This window comes from Balaenoptera ricei, chromosome X (genome assembly GCF_028023285.1).
Source record: "Balaenoptera ricei isolate mBalRic1 chromosome X, mBalRic1.hap2, whole genome shotgun sequence".
NCBI classification, from domain to species: Eukaryota; Metazoa; Chordata; class Mammalia; order Artiodactyla; family Balaenopteridae; genus Balaenoptera; species Balaenoptera ricei.
The window spans coordinates 37116804-37133026 of NC_082660.1; the positions used below are offsets into that span (position 1 = coordinate 37116804).

Consider the following 16223-nt stretch of genomic DNA (forward strand, 5'->3'; position numbering starts at 1 on the left):
CCAACCAATCCAGGGCTGAGCTACAAATTACTATGGAAACAGTTGCTGAGGTCATTATTTTGTAATAAACAAAAAAGGCTGATGTCCTAAAGAGACCAAATATCCCCCAAATGTCATCTACACAGAGATAGCACCAATGTTCACTTGGGTCAGCAGGGGCGAGGGTGAAGAAAGAGGGTAGGGAAAGAATGGTGGGAGGCTGGGAAGCTGGGAGACCAAGGGAAGAGGAGCCTGGCAAAGATAAAGGAAAGGCTTCCTGGTGCACACACAAGGGTCAAGGGCAATTTCAAAGAACTCAACCAGATTGCCACAAGTCCGTCTGTCCTCTTTCCACACCCGTGGGAGGAAAAGCATTTCACTGCCATCAAAGGGCTGCTCCTATTTCCTGTCTAGGAAGAAGGCCCTCAGTGACACTAGGCACACCCACGGGGACACCAGTCACCCCACCTGGCACTTCTCCACGCCTTCCTTCCCAGGCAAGCATCTAAGGACATTCCAAAGACAAGACTCCAACCCCCTTCATGGGGGGTGGGGGACAGGGGGCAGGGTGGGCGGGGCTGGGCTAAACTGCTCACACCCCAGCTCCGCCTGTGTTGCTTCCGCTGCCTCTGCTCAACCTAGCATCCACTTGGGGCCTTTCCTCCAATCACCCCAGCCTAACATCACTCCTCACTTTTGCTCTAGCCAAAGAAACAGTTCAACTGCTTTGCTGGTCATTTTTTCTAAAACACAAATAATTCCACAATGATCACTGTGATGTTAAAGAGTTCCCCTAAGATGACCCTGTCCATCACCGGCCAGGGGTGGGGGTGGGTGTATGAGTTTGGTGTTTCGTTAACACCTGAGCTAAGCTCCCACGGCCCGTTTTTCTAGATGAAATCATGGACACACCCCTCACATGCTGCACCCATTCCTCCTCCTCTCCCTAGACCACTTCAAGTATCACTCCCACTTCTGCCCAGCCGGCTGGTCCCCTGATCAGCCTCTCTTGGGGGCATTCCCAGCATTTAATGGCAGTCAGTTGTGGGGATGAACTTCACCCTGGCCTTGGCTAGCCTGACCTGTGTTCTCAATGGTGGAACCCACTTACCTTTTCTCCAAGGGTATCCCAAGGTGGGACAGATCCCCATCTACTCTTGCCGGAATGGTGGAATCACCCCAACCGCGAGGGTCTCCTGTCATGGCAGCAGGAGAAACCCCAAACTCCTGGCCTGTGCTTACGGGTGATGCAGCCCAGGCTACCGCAGGCCCGGTGAAGAGGGTGCGCTGCAACTCTCACTCCGGCTGCTCTGTGACCCTCTTAAACACTCGGGCAGGAATGGCGCCGCTTTACAACTCGGCCCCCTTCACTTGTAAAGTGGGAATGTTACTGCTAGCCTCCTCCCGGGGGTGGGCTTCATAATCACAGGCCGGGCTCAGCACAGAGAAAGGCTGGAAAAACCCCTTTAACCAAAAGATGCCAAGACTTTCAGACCAGCCTGAATTTCAGGCCTAAAATGTATGAAATTTTAAGAGGTGAGCCCTCCTGGTTATACCATTGGACTTCTCTGGTCCAATCAGCCTTCCCTAAAAGCTCCGTGGGAGGGGATCCACGGAGGAATGTAAGGGCTACCTTAAGAACCCCCATGTCCAATTTTAAAGTTTCTTTTTCCAAACTAGGTCCATCCACCCTTCCCCCCAACCCCGGAGCCTTTTAGGGCAAAGATCTCAATTCCCCTCAGCTAAGGCCCCCCGAAACCTTACGCTAGTGTGACCTTACCCAGGCCAGTAATAACCCTGAAGGACACCCACCCCGACTGCCCAAGATACCCATGGCCACCAGCTATGGGGGAGAGGCTCCGTGTCACTTGGAGCTTCTCAATGACTGTTCTAACCACGACCCACAGGAGGATTACCCTTGAGGACAAAGGAGATGGGGAGATAACTAGATACACAGGGATCCTAATCATCAGGCCATCACTGCTACTTTTGGCCCTTCTAAAAGCGGGAAGCCACGTGCCCTCGGTCACCCAGTCTAAGCAAGATGTGAACGTGGCTGTATTGTTTGAGGTTTTAATGTTTGCTCCCTGCAGCATGGTCATATGACTCACAGCACATATATCCCATAATTCATTACGGTTGTGCCATAGCATCACCTCACAGAAGCATCACCATAACAACATTTACAAGTCACCGTGGCAAAAAAGCACCCTCACCACTGTTGAGCCATGCCCAGTGAGGCCTAAAGAAGGTGAGAGGGTTCTGAGTTGTTGGAAGGCTCCCCAGGATTAAAATCCCCTTCTCTGTAGCTTAACTATAGCACCTCCAGTAAGGGCTAACCTTGTTAAAACTTACACCCTCTACAGAAGGAGTGCAGGGGATCTCTGTTCCGAAGTAGTTTACAAACGTGCGGGTGCTCAGCTGGAAGAGAAGTTCCCTGAGCAAAGAAGTTTCATGAAGCCCCTTGACTGAGGCTTCCTCCAGCTCCTGGCCAGGCATTGCCACTGAGCAGGTCCTAGGTCTGTCCCAGCCAAGTGGTTGGCAAGGGAGATGGTTACTCCAAGTTTGAGAAGGAAGGGACCAATGCCTCCTTGCCCCGCCCCATCTTCAAATGCCACTGAGGGTTCCTAGTAATGAACTTCCAAGTCTGAGGAACCTCCAAACTCATTTGGTGAACTTCCAAAATAAAAATTTAACTCAGCCACCCGTGTGATCATAAAGAATAAAGGAATATCTCGGCCACTGTGTTTTCAAGTTAATTCATTTTTTAAACAAGCACCTAGCAACAAGATGCACCCGCACTGGGACAACCAGGGCCGTGCAAACAGCACCCACCATCTTAGAAGCTCCTGGTCCCTCCACGGGTAGGGGCTGCCTCAGAAGGGGGAAGGCATCTTGAAGGCGTCCTGGACCCTCTTTGTGACCCCTGCCCGCCCCAAATCCCCGCCCCAAATCCTCGCCCCAGCTCCCATGTGCTCACAGCTCGGCTCTCGGCCACACCGACACCCATGAGAAGGACCTGAGCCCATATCAGCTCAAGACATGATGGCCCAAGAACAAGAAGGCCCATTAATTTCCAGCTGAATGGAATGAACACCTGCTGTGCCTTGGATGCGGAGGCGGCAGTAAGAACAATGGCTCCTTTAGGTGACCTTTCTTGACCAACTATTTACAAACCACAAGTCTCTACAAGACAGAGGGTGGATGGTGAACCCACCTCCGTTGCCCCAGTTGCCCCAGTCTTTCAAACGGAGCCCCTCACCTTCCACAACCCTTCTCCCGCCCTCCCATGGTGGCGATTCATGGCTCACTGGGCCATGTCCCGGGTGCTCCAGGAAGAGACCCGTCGGTCGGTCTGAGATTGGAGGCAGGCAGTGGGGGGAGGGGGCTTTCGGAATCATCTGGGGCTCAGGCCCTGCTCGCCATCAGCCACACCGAGTTCTTGTCTCCACGCTCAGCAGGAAAGACTGGGAAGGACACACACAAACTTCTCTGGGAAGAAGGGCGGGGTGAGGCCATTGAGACATGAAGGGCAGCGGCCACCCTGGGTTTGGCCATGTTGCTGGAAAAAAGGGCAAGAAGACTCGAGGCCTGTTCACTTCCCGCTCCCTTCCTCCAGCCTCCCTCACCATCCACCCAGAACAGGCAGATCCCCTCCTCAGAAAAGTGCATCCCCGTGAACTTGGCCTTGCCCACTTTTATCAGATCTCTCTGAGAAACTTCCCCAAGAGCTGAGTTATGAGGCCACTCAGGAGGGTAAGGGCTGCGTGTCAGCTGTGAGCATAGGCAAAGAGGGAGGCTTTCTTGTTGCTTTACTCCAGGGTGGCCTGGACCCTCCATTTTTCATTCCAATCCCGAGGAGGAGGAGCTCGGAATCGTCTACTCCAGGCACATCAAGAGCGCCATCGCTCGGGTGAGGCCGCCACTGACTAGCCACAGAAATCCCCTTCTACGGGAGCCACGTAGGACAAACCGGTCCCGGTGTGGCTTACCCAGAACCCTGGCCACAGGCCTTTGTCTGACCCCAAAGATGAGCTGGGAGAGGGTGGTGCTCCAAGCAGCAGAGAGAAGCACACGCTGTTGCTGACCACAATCTTCCCGAACTGCATCAGGCACCCACGACCTAAGCGTGCGGGGGAACGTCGACCCTACGACTGGGTCCAAGGGCCCGGACCTCCCAAACGTGCCCACCACCCCCGACTGTCTTGTCTCAGGAGGATGTCACGCCCACCCTGTCCTGGACGTTCACCTAGATGCCCTCATTCACCATCACCGGTGAGGTTTCTGGGGTCTGGAGCAGGCTGTAGGCCACAAGCACGCACACTGAAGAAAGCGGGAGAAAGACCTCCACTTCCTGCCAACACATCTCATTAGCCCAGGAAGTCTCGAGGGCAAAGCCCGAAGTCAACCCCAGTGGGGGAGCAGCTGTTGGGACCGCAGAGTGTGACTCGAGGCAAACGCTAGCTTTCTCTCCAATTTTGCCTCCAAAACATAATACACCCCGTCTGGTAGGAAGAACGCCCTCGTTTATCCCACGCCCTTGGAGCGTGTTGTCAATTCCTAATGACTGCAAACAAGCCTGCCACAGAAAATAATTATGCTCATCTTTCTGGTGCCTTCATCAGCCCTCATCTCATTTTAACGAAACCTCTGCCTTTGGAGGGAGAATCCGAGTACTCTCCATTCCCTCCCATAGGAGACTGTCACTCTGGAGGGTCTGGCTCTGGCTGCAAGTGTCATTCCACTGCTACCAAAAACCCGTATCCGTACCTGCTACAAAACAGAACACATACCTGCTACGCTGGAGGTCTTGCACTGCCATTCCTCTGCTCTGCTGTATTAGACTATTACTAACTACAGGACTAGCATTTCTCCGGAAAAAGGAGATGCGTGCCAGGAAACAACATTTCATAGGTGCTTCACTCCTGGATGCCGCAATGCTCAAAAGGACAGACAACCAGCCCTGCAATCCACAGCTGGGAAGGATGGCCAGAGCAGCCCGTTCTCCGAACAGCCACCACCCAGATGCTGGGCCATCGGAAGCGTATTGCTTCCTCTCACCTCCCTCAGCACTGGGAGCGGAATCGCCCCGTTCCCACCGACGTGGTACCACACGCGAGCCGCCTGGGTTCACTTACATCTCTCACTGTCGTTCTGGTCGGCAATGGCCTCCTCCAGGGCGACCGACTTTGGCTTTTTGTCCTGACTTCCTTTCAGCCTTTCCCAGTCAGCGGGGCTGAATTTGCACACCTCGGAGTCTTTGGTCGTGGGGTGGCCACCTTCTCGCTCTTTCATCTCCAACTCTGAGAAGCGCATCATTGCACGCTAGAAAGAGAACGGAGATGGAAAAAAGACACACCTTACCACCAAAGCTATTTCACTGCCCTTACCTTAAAGGAAAGTATCTTCAAAGAAAAGTTTGCCCAAAACCAACCACAATTTATGATACAACTGAGATATTTTAAAATTTAACGGTAAAAATGTAAGAGTGTCTATATGTAAGTAGTCACACACTCTTTATTCATAAAGCCATATGTATGTAGAGATATATGCGGTGTGTATGTATAGCCATACATACGCTGTGGCATAGAGACAGACATTCTCTTTCGAAGGTAAATAAAACAAAACAAAAACACAACGCAAAGAAAGCGAAACAAAAACACAACAGAAAAGAAAACAAATGCACAATGAATAAAGACGACCATGGCCCACAAACTTCCCTTTGTATATTTGGAAATGAAATTTAACTCAAAAGGTTTATGTAAGATTCTAGTAATAAAAATTTGAAGAACTGACCTCACAGTAAGCAGCGGGTAGACATAAAATACTGTCCTCTTGTAATCCTTCCATCTATGTAATTAAAATGGGCACTCAATGGATCATTTAGATAACTTCATCCATTTTTATAAGCATAAACCAATTTTTTTCTTAACATTGCAAAACAATTTGGCTTTATTTATCTTTTAATTAAAAGTAAAATATCTTAAGGAAATTCCTATACAACATCTATCATTCACTAGCAAGTTAAATACATACTCTATCCCTTTAAGCAAGGTTTGTTTTTTTGTTTTTTTTTTTTTTTGGTTTGTTTTTTTGGTGAAAAAAAAAAAATTGCACGAATCTCACAGACATGCGGCCGCTACACACCTCCACCAAGTATCACGTAAGGCATTCTAAGCAGCGCTTTTAGGTATATTTGTTAACGTACAGTAACGGCAGAGAAATCAAAGCGATTGATAGGTAAATGTCATGCAGTCTTTTAGACATCCTTCGCAATAATTAAAACTTCCGTTATCAGCATTCGAGTGGAGTTCGCTTAAAATCTACAGAATAACTTAAAGTATCCACTTACGTCCCCTTACTGGACACATTTCAAACATTTAAATTATCATAAGCTGCATTAACCAAATCAGCCCGGTGTCCTGCCCTATCATACCCCCGGCCCCCTCCTCTTCACACATTAAAAAAACCTGACAACTGGTCAGGCTCCTGAAATTCGGGTGGGGGGCTCACCTGCAATGCCCGCTGCTCCCGGCTGAGCTGACTGGAGTCTGCGTACAGTTCGGTAGTGACGCACTTGAACCGGTCCCCCACGTAACCAGCGGAGTTTGCGATTCTCTTTGCCAGCTTAGATGGCTTCGGTTTCAGAACTTTGCCATCGGTTGATTCTGCCTCGTCAGCTCCGTCTTTGGTATAGGTGGGGGTGACGTCCACACTCGGTGGGGCACTGCCCACGCAAAATGGTTTGGGATCCTCTTGGGTTTTCCCGAAAGTGACCGCAGAGCCATCGCTCCCCAGGGTCGGCTCCAGGAACGGAGTCGAGACCGGCATCGCCAGGTTCTCCTTGTTGGTTCCCGCTGGAACATTCTCCTTGCTTAAGCCGAACACTGGCTGGCCCGGAGCCTGTTTGAAAGTATAGGCTTCGTGGAAGTCACTGATGCGCCCCAGCTCCTCTCTCAGGGCAATGAAATCCCGGTGTGGCTGTAGGGCCGGGTCAGGCGGAGGTTTGGTGGGCTCGGCACTCTGGCCGACACTCTCAGCTGTGAAGCTGGGTTTGGACACGTTAGCGTCGGTTTTCGCATCTGGCTCTTCCCGGAGAAGGTCTACGTAGACGAGCTTGTCACTCTTGACGACGGTCTTCCCTTGATTCCAGCTGGGGCTGGGCTTTAGGTTCTTGTCCGCGGGGACTTCTGGATGTAACTTGGTGCTGCCAGCTTCCAGCATCTCAGAAAACCGGTTCCGGAGGCTTGGGTCCTCGTAGCGGGTCCTCTCGTGGGACCGGGACCTCCTCTCCGGTTTCTCCTCTTTAGTGATCTCGATGGGCGTGTGAGGTATCAACATGGGATGCACCATGCCCAACCCCAGCGCGTCCTGGTAGGTCACAAACTCCGGCCTGCCCGTGGGTAGCCCATAGGGCAGTCCCGGCTTTGGGGCGAGGTGCCCAGGAAAGAGACTGCCATTGGGCAACAACACCGGGTGAGGGTAGACAGGGCCTTTGCCGTGTAAGGAGAGGGGACTTATGGCAATGCCCTCGGGCGCTGGGTAAGGCAGGTAACTCCTGGGGTAGGGGATTGGTGGGGACCTGAACGCCTCGTTTGGTGAGAGAAATATTGAGCTGGGCGGGAGGCCATTCTCGTTCGCTTTGAAGCTCGGCTCTGGGTTGCTGGCTTTGGCGCCCTTGCTGCCGGTGCCGCCGCTGTGCTTGGCAGGTGTGGTCGGGGGCTGGCCCACGTGCTGGATGACGGATGGCGTGGTATCCACGGAGCTCCTGCTGGTCTTGCTGCCCTCGGTGGTGGCATTTGGGGCCGGCGACGCAGAGGCTGGGCGGCCGGCGCTCGACACCGACCCCGAAACGTTAGTGACCACGGCGTCGGCGGCGCCCATGCGGGGACACGAAGAACTGCGCTGCTGCGGGATGGCCCAGTCCAAGGCCTTGTTTTTCAGCGGCAGGCCTTTGCCATTGTTCTCTTCGTTAGGACTTGGCCCGGGCACCACCCAGGACGAGGGAGCCGTGCTAATGATCTCAGATCTATAGATAGCACAGCCATTTCCTGGAGGAGATAGAGTTTCTTTCGGAATCTCACTTCCGGAGAGCACTAGGCCGCTTCCAGCTCTGCTGTGAACCAGGACCGTGGGAGCCATCTTTTTCATGTGGTCAGCTTTGGAAGCATCTACATCCACCACTTTAGAGGACAAGTCTAGTGGCTTATCGGTGACGTCTTTGGTAACCGTCTGCTTCTCCAAGAGAGGAGGTGAGCTGCCATCTTTTCTGTCTTGACCTGCTGTTTTCCGGGTGTGCCCGGGAGCTGGCTGGGTGCTTTCGGCTCCTTCTGGAGCCTTTGGATACTTGCTGCTGCAGAGCCTGGCCGCGGGGAACTCGCTGCTGACCGTCATGTATGGCTTCGACAGGGTGACCGAGGGCGAGGTGGAGATCCTGGCATAGTGCTTATGGAATTCGGAGTAGGTGTCCGCAGCGGGCTGGGAGGGAAGGTGGACTCGGGGTGAAGGCCGAGGCGAGGGGGGCAACAGGAGAGCCGTGTCCCCCGGCAGGCCGCCGGTGACCGCCTTGGCAGAGGGCACCCTAGGCTGCTTACTGTTTTGGATGTGGGGATACGAGTGGGAATCGACCGGGTTCCCAGGACTGACGCCCATCTTCCAGGGCAGGCTTTTGTCTGCGCAGTGGACCAGAGGCGGGATGGCTGGTGAGGCCGAAGGCGTCGAAAGTCTCATGGGCGAGGCCAGGGACGACGGGATGTGAGGACTGACGTAGTGAGGTGGCGGCAGGTAGAGAAATCGCTCCCCGTTGGTACAGACCGGAGAATACAGCGGCTGGGCCAGGCCGTAGGACTGCTGAGGTAGCAAGGCCTTGTACATGTTCAGGGAATACTTATTTGGCGAGTCGAGAAAAGGGTAGATGGCTGGCGTGGCCCCCTCCATGTAAGGATTGACCCAGGGCAGCCGCAGGTAACTAGCACCATTGATGTTGAGCGGGCTCTGTTTGTCGCTGGCAGGTCTGTCCAAGCCCAGTGTTTCTGCCGTGGGGACAGCACTTTTTTGTATTCCGGGTGGCGTTTTGTATATAGCACTGAAGCCATTTGGGGGTTTTCCGGAGACAGCGGAGGCCTCCACCGTCTCGGGTGTATTCGGTTTGAACTGCATCTCTGGGTTTCTTTCGGAAGAAAACCCCAGACCACCTATGGTTGTGGCAGCCTCCCGCCCTTTCTCTGAGCCCAGTCCGCACAAGCTAGAATAGACGATGTTTCCGGGGACACGCAGCCCTTCCCGGATCAGGCCGGTGCGGTCCATGCTCAGCGCTGCCAGGCCATCGATCCGATGGGCCGTGGTCGCATCCACCTTCACAGAAGAAGAAAATGGGTATTACCGAGGACACGCCTTCAAAGCAGCCCATCCCAAAGAGAAAAGGCGGACTAGCTCAATAGGACATCAGCCTCAACATCTGAGCCAAAAGGGTTAAAAAATAAAGGATTCACAAGGTCTTTGGCCCCCTCCCCGCTTATCCAGAACCCTCCTTTGCCTGCCGTCTCACCTTTGTCCAACTAGTATCCTGAAAGCACGTAAAACGTTGGTCCCTTTAGACTTGAGGCCCCTGCATTAATTCAGTCATCTATTAACTCTGGAAGATCCACCTTCTCAGCAGAAATTCTTTGCTGCAACTGAGGTGATACCAACTCCACTGCTCTCAGAACCACCCTCGTGGGGTACAGAACTCGGACTCACCCTCCCCAGGCCCTGTCGGGTTGGGGCGGGGCGATGTTCACTGTGGTTTTTCCCGGATGTATCGAGGCATTATTTAACATAACAAAAAAACATCTTCAGGGGGACAGTAAGGAATGAAGGACTTGAGCTGTCTCATTTCTAAATCAATAAAGAGGCCATGGGTCAAACTGTAGTTGTGTCTTTTGACTTCCTCTCCCTGGTATCTGAAGACAGCTCTGTTTCATATTTTACTGGGAAGGTAAACCCTAAGGGTCTACTTGGAGGCTACAAATTTATCCAGCTGGGAGCACTGATGTGGCACGTAGCTTATCGAAGAAAAGGCGGCACGTATCCCACCAGTCACCAGGGGACGAGGACGTAAATGGCGAGCACAGCCAAGAAAGCAAGCCCTGCCCTGAAACACCCCGCCCTGCCCCCAAAAGGCCCTTTAATGGTATGCAAATGAATGCACGATTGATTACAGATCACTGATACTCAGCACATCAACAGAAGCCATTAATCTCTTACCACGTTGTGATTCAAGGGATTTTCTTCCCTTAGTTCCAGTCTGGCCTTTGAAGCGTCACCATCGTTTACAGGAATTTTCCTATTTAGAAGGACACACCAACTTCATGAAAGCATTCCTCACTTAATCCATCTTTCATAGATTGCCCCAGAATAGACCAGTTTCTAATAACTCCATTTTTCCAACTGCCCTTAAAAAAAAAAAAAAAAAAAATCCTCCCTAATGGCCCATATTGAAAGTTGTCCCCAAATGGTGATTCAACCGTACTGGGAAAAACAAAGGAAAGGCAGGGCAACAGGGATGTGAAATCACAAACACGTCCTCGAGTTGGGTAAGGCAGAAATTCTGCACAACCACGTCACCCTCACAATTTTTTCTCTAGAGAGGCCGGGCAGGGCAGTCTGGGCTCTGCTGACCTAGCAGACCCTTATAAGCTCTACCTGAGGACAGGCATGAAGTAATACAATGGCCAAAGCCAAAGGGGGGACCTCAAGGCTGGAGTCTGCGAGCTGGCTACATCAATCACTTCTGTGTTACCCGTGAGGACAGGCTTTCAAAACTTTTCCCCAAACAAAGTTAGGTACCATGTCCTACGAAACTGGTTTCCATGGTGATAATGAAGCCATATTTGACTGTCTCTATCAAAATGATGGGGGATACACACTAATATCATACAAATGTCAGCTGCTCCAGGGGAAGCCGCACATCTGTGCCAGGCTGCTGCGGCTGCCCTGGAACTTGTTACCAGAGAGCATCGATAAAGAAAGTGCTTGGTGCCAACTTCCAAATCCCCAGGATAAAATCACTGACAAGCCGCAGAGAAAAGTTTCATCATTACCCGGAAGAGCAGCTTCAATTATCTACTGCTTAGCTGCCTCTACCTCGCACTCCAAAATTACTGATTAGGAAGCATAACAGAGCTGTCGGGTGACTGAAACCAGGAGCCAGTGGCCTCGCTGAACAGGCGGCGGAGGACCCAGAGAAACCCTGGGCTTCAATGATGTGAAGGGTGGCTATCACCCCATTTATTACTGAGCAAACTATTTGTTTTAAAAGCACATCGAATGCCGATCCACCTGGGCCCACACTCCTGACATTTAGAGTTAAAGCAGCATATAGACTGGGATTAATTCTCCTTCATAAATATGAAATAATAAATTAAGGACGAAAGTGCACTGAAAGGCCGCTTTAGGGGCTAATCTCTTAAAGGGCGGCAATGCTTCGCTGAGCCAGGTTGCCTGTTAAAACTGTAAATCAAGGGCCGCCAGCTAGGCAGGAGATCTCCCCCCTACCCCCTTTGAGCCCACTCTGGCTGTGAGGACGTGAAGGGGGGGGCTCTGCTCAGGAGCCCTGGGGAAGGACCCACGCTCTCCCCAGGCCTCAGCCAGACACGCGCATTTACCTGTCGTCGCTGATCCCACACATGCGGACCCTCTCGCTGTTCATCCAGCTGTGAACGTTCCCATACAGGGGGGTTGCTGAAAGCATGTCGTCTTCTTGGATGGCAGCTTTTCTTCAAGCGTCTAGTCTGTTTAAAACAAAAAGAATCCCAGGAGGTTGAATAAAAAAGGAGCCAAAGAGGGAACAAGAGAAACCCTCCTAGGCAATTCATACAGAATCCACTTGGGAAGGCAGACCCTGCTCCATGTTCTACAGATGGCCAGGAGCAAAGGAACACACCTGAGCCAGAGGTTCAAGGAGAGAGATGGAACTTCCCTGGCAGGAGGCGCTGGGGATGCAGAGAGGGTTCAAGAGCCACAGGCCACACCATTCAAGGTACAGCACATGTCACCCTGCACCTGCCCTTCTCCCTTCCCCTTTCCCAGCCTTTTGGAGAACACACTTGGATTGAAAGCGGACGGTGCTGGATTCCAGGGAGCCCCACATTGATTCTTCTTGGGGCTGAAAGGATTGGGGACGGGGGTGGGGTGTGGTATAAAAGGCACAAACAGTCCGGTGTGCCGGCCCAAACTACGACTCATTTCCACGGCTTCGGCGCGTGTGACTAACAGATGGAGGGTTAAAAAGAGTCAGTGGGCTGGCGAGCCACCCCACCCGAGCCCTAGATTAGATTAAGCCCCAAACCTGGGTGGTTTGGCCTGGGAGCTGCAGAGGGAGGCGGCTGAGTAATTCAATGACGCCTGCTCGCTGGGGACCAGCAATCAGTAGCGAGTGCAGAAGTCGTAGCAGCCCAGGCTGCCAGGCTCGGGCTGGGGCTGCAAGTTTCCGGCCCGCGGGGAGCAAGCAGAAGCCACCCGTTTTCCGTCTACCGGGAGGAGGGGGGAGGCTGCCGAGGCAGAGGGGAGAGCCCCGCCCCCTCCTTAACTTCCCGGCCCACCAGCCCCACCCACATCACATTCTAGTTTGCTGCATGAGTGAAGGGTCAGGACAAGCTGCATTTTATTAACAGGATTATCACGGCGCGTGATTTATCCTCGTGCAGGATTTTAATTGCTCTTTGGAGGTTGAGCCGTTTCTTTTGACTGCGCTTCAGCCCCATATCCTGCTGTTAAATGCTGGGTTAATAAGTAGGGGAGCCTTTAATGCCTGGGACCGATGGCCCTAGGCAATTCCCCTGCTCGCAGACTCCCTTGTCCGGGGCGGGGGTGGGGGGGTGGGCCCCCGGGAGGGCCCCCCCAGTCACGGCCTCTTTACACAGGACCCAAACCTGAGTGTGAAATCACTGGTGTGCAGCTCATGGGGGAACTTTTCTTTCTCCTCCCTCACACACCCACCCACACAGTTTCCGAAAGCCCAAATGTTCCCTAAGTCGACACATTTCCTTTGTTAGCAGGAAAAAATATGCAAATGCTTGCTTTTACACTTTAGCACACAGAGCTGACTGCCAGGTCGGTTGGGTGGGAGCCACCAGGACTGGGGACTCTTTTTCCAAGAGTGACTAGGGGTGGGGTCGGGGAGCACCTGGGAGACCTGAATCCCAAAGCAAGCCAGGCTATCCCTCTGCATTTCTTTGTCCTAACACAGGCTTTTGTCCACCAGCATCCCCCGTCGGCCCCTATACAGAAGAGAACACCGTCTGTTAATCAAGAGCCGCACGCGCAGACACACAGCGCGTAGTTAGAGCTCAACAATGAAGCTGGAGGAGAGGCAGAGATCTCCCAGTTGTGTCCGGCCTGGTGGGATTCTAGAGAAGCTATTTCTTTAGGAAGCGCCCCTTTCTTTAGACAGACTGGGGCATTTCCAGTGGCTGGCCACAGTGCCCCGAAAAGGTGGACTCAGATGGACTTGGGTATCAAGGAAGGTTCTGTGTGGGGCTCACGGGCTGTCCTTCCGTGTTCCGAACATACAAATCAAGTTGGGGGCAGGCCACCACTAGTGCAGGGCCGACCAGAAGGCACGTTCAGCAAAGTGTCCCCTCCCTAACCCCTGCCGCCCCTTCTAACGAAAGGAAGACCAAAAGGAAGGTGTCCAGGGAGGCCTCATCTAAAAGGTGGAGGAGCAACATTCCTCGGTGCAAGTGTCCTGGCCGTGGCTGCAGCGAGAGGGCCACACCATGCCACCCCCTGGCTGGGTGTCATGATGAAATGTGGACATTACACCAGAAGCCAAAGGGTCACTCCATCAAACCCTTAAGAAAAGGATGAGGGAAGAAGCGTGTGTGCCCTCGAAGCCCCAATCTTCTGGTGCCCCAGTCTTCAAAACTTACACAAGCTGCCTCCTACATGTCTCCTTTAGTTGTCACCTTGGGACAAGGACCTCTGAGCACCTGACTGAGGAAACAGAAAGGCCGCTGCCACAATCAACCTGTTGAGCCCTCTCCCCTCCCCTCAAAAAGGGCCAGCAGCCCCCTTCCCTTGAAAGGGCTTTTCTTTAGAAAGGGCGGCCTGGACTTAGCATGAGAGGGGAATGCAGTTTAGAGACACCTGGGACCACTGGGTGCTTTCAAAGTCTCTCCCCGCCCTTCCAGGTCTTGTCTGGTGGGGTTTTCAATATTAACGCCGCACAGATAAATAACACCCAGTGTCAGGATGAAGTGTTCTTACGTGCACAGGGTCAGATGGAGGGTTGAGGCCCCGAGCGTGGTCGGGTGTCATGGGAGTGGGGGCGGGGGCGGGGGGCTGGTCGTGAAGAAACAAGAGGAGGAGGGGCAAGGCTCAGTATTGGATCCTGCTGACTATACCTACTCACACACACACACACACACACACACACACACACACTTATAATCTTTAGCTGCCCCATGAACTTTTTGTGAACTGTTTAAAAGTGGAGGTCTGTTGAACAAACAGCGGCGCCACTGCCAGCCATAATTTCATTGCAACGAGCTAAAGACTTTTAACTCTTCAGGTTCCGGGCCAAAGATGGACCTGAGCGGAAAGGGCCAAGGAGCCAGGGCCCTGCCTGGCATGAGGCCCTTCTCCAGAGTGACAGCCCAAATCCTGGGCAAAGGCCATACTGCTTACGCCCCACCGTCACTGAAGAACGGGCCCACCCCCCATCTCTCTGGGATGTAGAACTAACTAAGGGGATCTTGGGCGTAAGGGACACAGAGACAGGGTCAGAGACACAGCCATGCTCACTCCTCTTCTAGAAGCGGCTATTGAAATAGTTGGGGGTCTTTCTTACTTTCTTCTTCTTCTTTTTTAACCTCCAAGGAAAAGTTCTTCAAAAGTGACTTCCCTGACCCTTGGCTGTGGGTCATGGTGCAGGGGGCGAATGACGTGATTTAGATGACAAACAGAGCAGGCGCTTTGCTGCTGTATATAAGAGGCTCATCTGCCCTTATTTCTCAACGACCCCCCCCTTTCTTCCACAGGTGGATGATGCTTCTGGAAGCGCCAAGATGTGTGAAGTCAGTCATGAAAAGCACTTTACAAGCACCAACCTGTTTCCAGTGGGAGCTGCTAAGCTACACCTTGGCTCTGGGTTTTAACCCTTTTTTCCAGCAGTGGAGAGAAAGGGGCAAGGATGTGGGACAGGGATGAAGAGGGAAGGTGGCCAAGAGAAGGGATCAGCTGGGGAGACGGAGGAGCGTCTGGTTTCTGAAGAACAGACCAGGAATTGTGGTGGCTGCTCGCTGAACACCCAGTTCTGGGAGAGACCCGGCTTGCAAAAGCGCAGACTCGCCGTGTGGTCTCCGGCTTTCGGTCTGGCCCTAAGGGCAAGCACAGGAGAGCCTGAGTCTCCCTCGACAGACTTGGGCAGTCATCTGGTCCGGGAGCCAAGAGTTATGATTAGCATCCGAGCTTGGCCTGGACACTGGGGAGAAGAGCGTGATTGGCAGAAAGAGGTCAGAGGGACCAAGATTAGGAGCTGTCACCCCAACCTCGGCATCCCTGAGTGAGGGTACCTTGGCCCTCTGTGAAAAGACACGAGGGGGCACACGGGTCCCAAGCTGCACCCACCACCATTCTGCCTATTCCTGCCATGAAGACACCATTATGGAACGAGGAAAAGGAGAGAACGTTTGTTTTTTTCTTTAAAGGCGACTCCCCTTGGCAGACAACAAACAGGTTGCAAAGGAAGGAGCAGTGGCCGTGAGAGGCTGGCGTGAGTGCGGGGAGGAAGGCAGCACCAGGCCATTCCTGGCACCTCTCCTTTCTCTCCACCCCAGCTCCTCCTGGCACCGGGCCACTTTCCACTGCCTCCGCCCTTGAGGCGGCTGATGGATTGGTTCAAGTCTGCAGAGCACGCTTGTCAAGTGGCAGCGACGAAATGGGAAGCAGCGCCACCAAACCATCCCAACTCCACTCCAATACTAACGGTGCCCCTTCCTAGGGCCTCGCTCTCTAGGCACCCCTTGCCGCATCAGGCACTTATCCAGTTAGTGACCAAGAAGACCTGGACAGGTTTTGGGGAGCTTCCAGCTCAGAAGGCCGGGCAGACGGCAGGGCTCCCAGCCAGCATGCCATGTGCCACGGTCCTCCGCAGGCTGGGGACCTCTTCAGGGAAGGGGTGTCCCTCACTGCATGGGCATGGCTGGTTCTCTGTGGAGGACGCGCGTGCCCGCAGTCACCACAGCCTCCCAGCTCCCACTCTC

General features: G+C 53.1%; 1 protein-coding gene across 9 annotated transcripts in view; it reads right to left on the reverse strand.

The window, feature by feature from the left end:
* The window catches only part of BCOR (BCL6 corepressor), a 113888-nt gene that overhangs the window by 12714 nt on the left and 84951 nt on the right, over window positions 1-16223 (reverse strand). For 5 of the 9 annotated variants that reach the window (XM_059909847.1, XM_059909851.1, XM_059909853.1 and 2 more), the window contains exons 2-6: window positions 11625-11750; window positions 10225-10303; window positions 6493-9333; window positions 5776-5829; window positions 5118-5304 (exon numbers count right to left, since the gene is read on the reverse strand). In XM_059909847.1, coding sequence (XP_059765830.1) covers window positions 5118-5304; window positions 5776-5829; window positions 6493-9333; window positions 10225-10303; window positions 11625-11710 — 3247 coding nt within the window. In that variant the 5' untranslated portion in view covers window positions 11711-11750. Of the gene's footprint in view, window positions 1-5117; window positions 5305-5775; window positions 5830-6492; window positions 9334-10224; window positions 10304-11624; window positions 11751-13889; window positions 13954-16223 lie in introns of all 9 variants that reach the window. The other 4 variants (XM_059909849.1, XM_059909848.1, XM_059909854.1 and 1 more) reach the window with 2 other exon arrangements.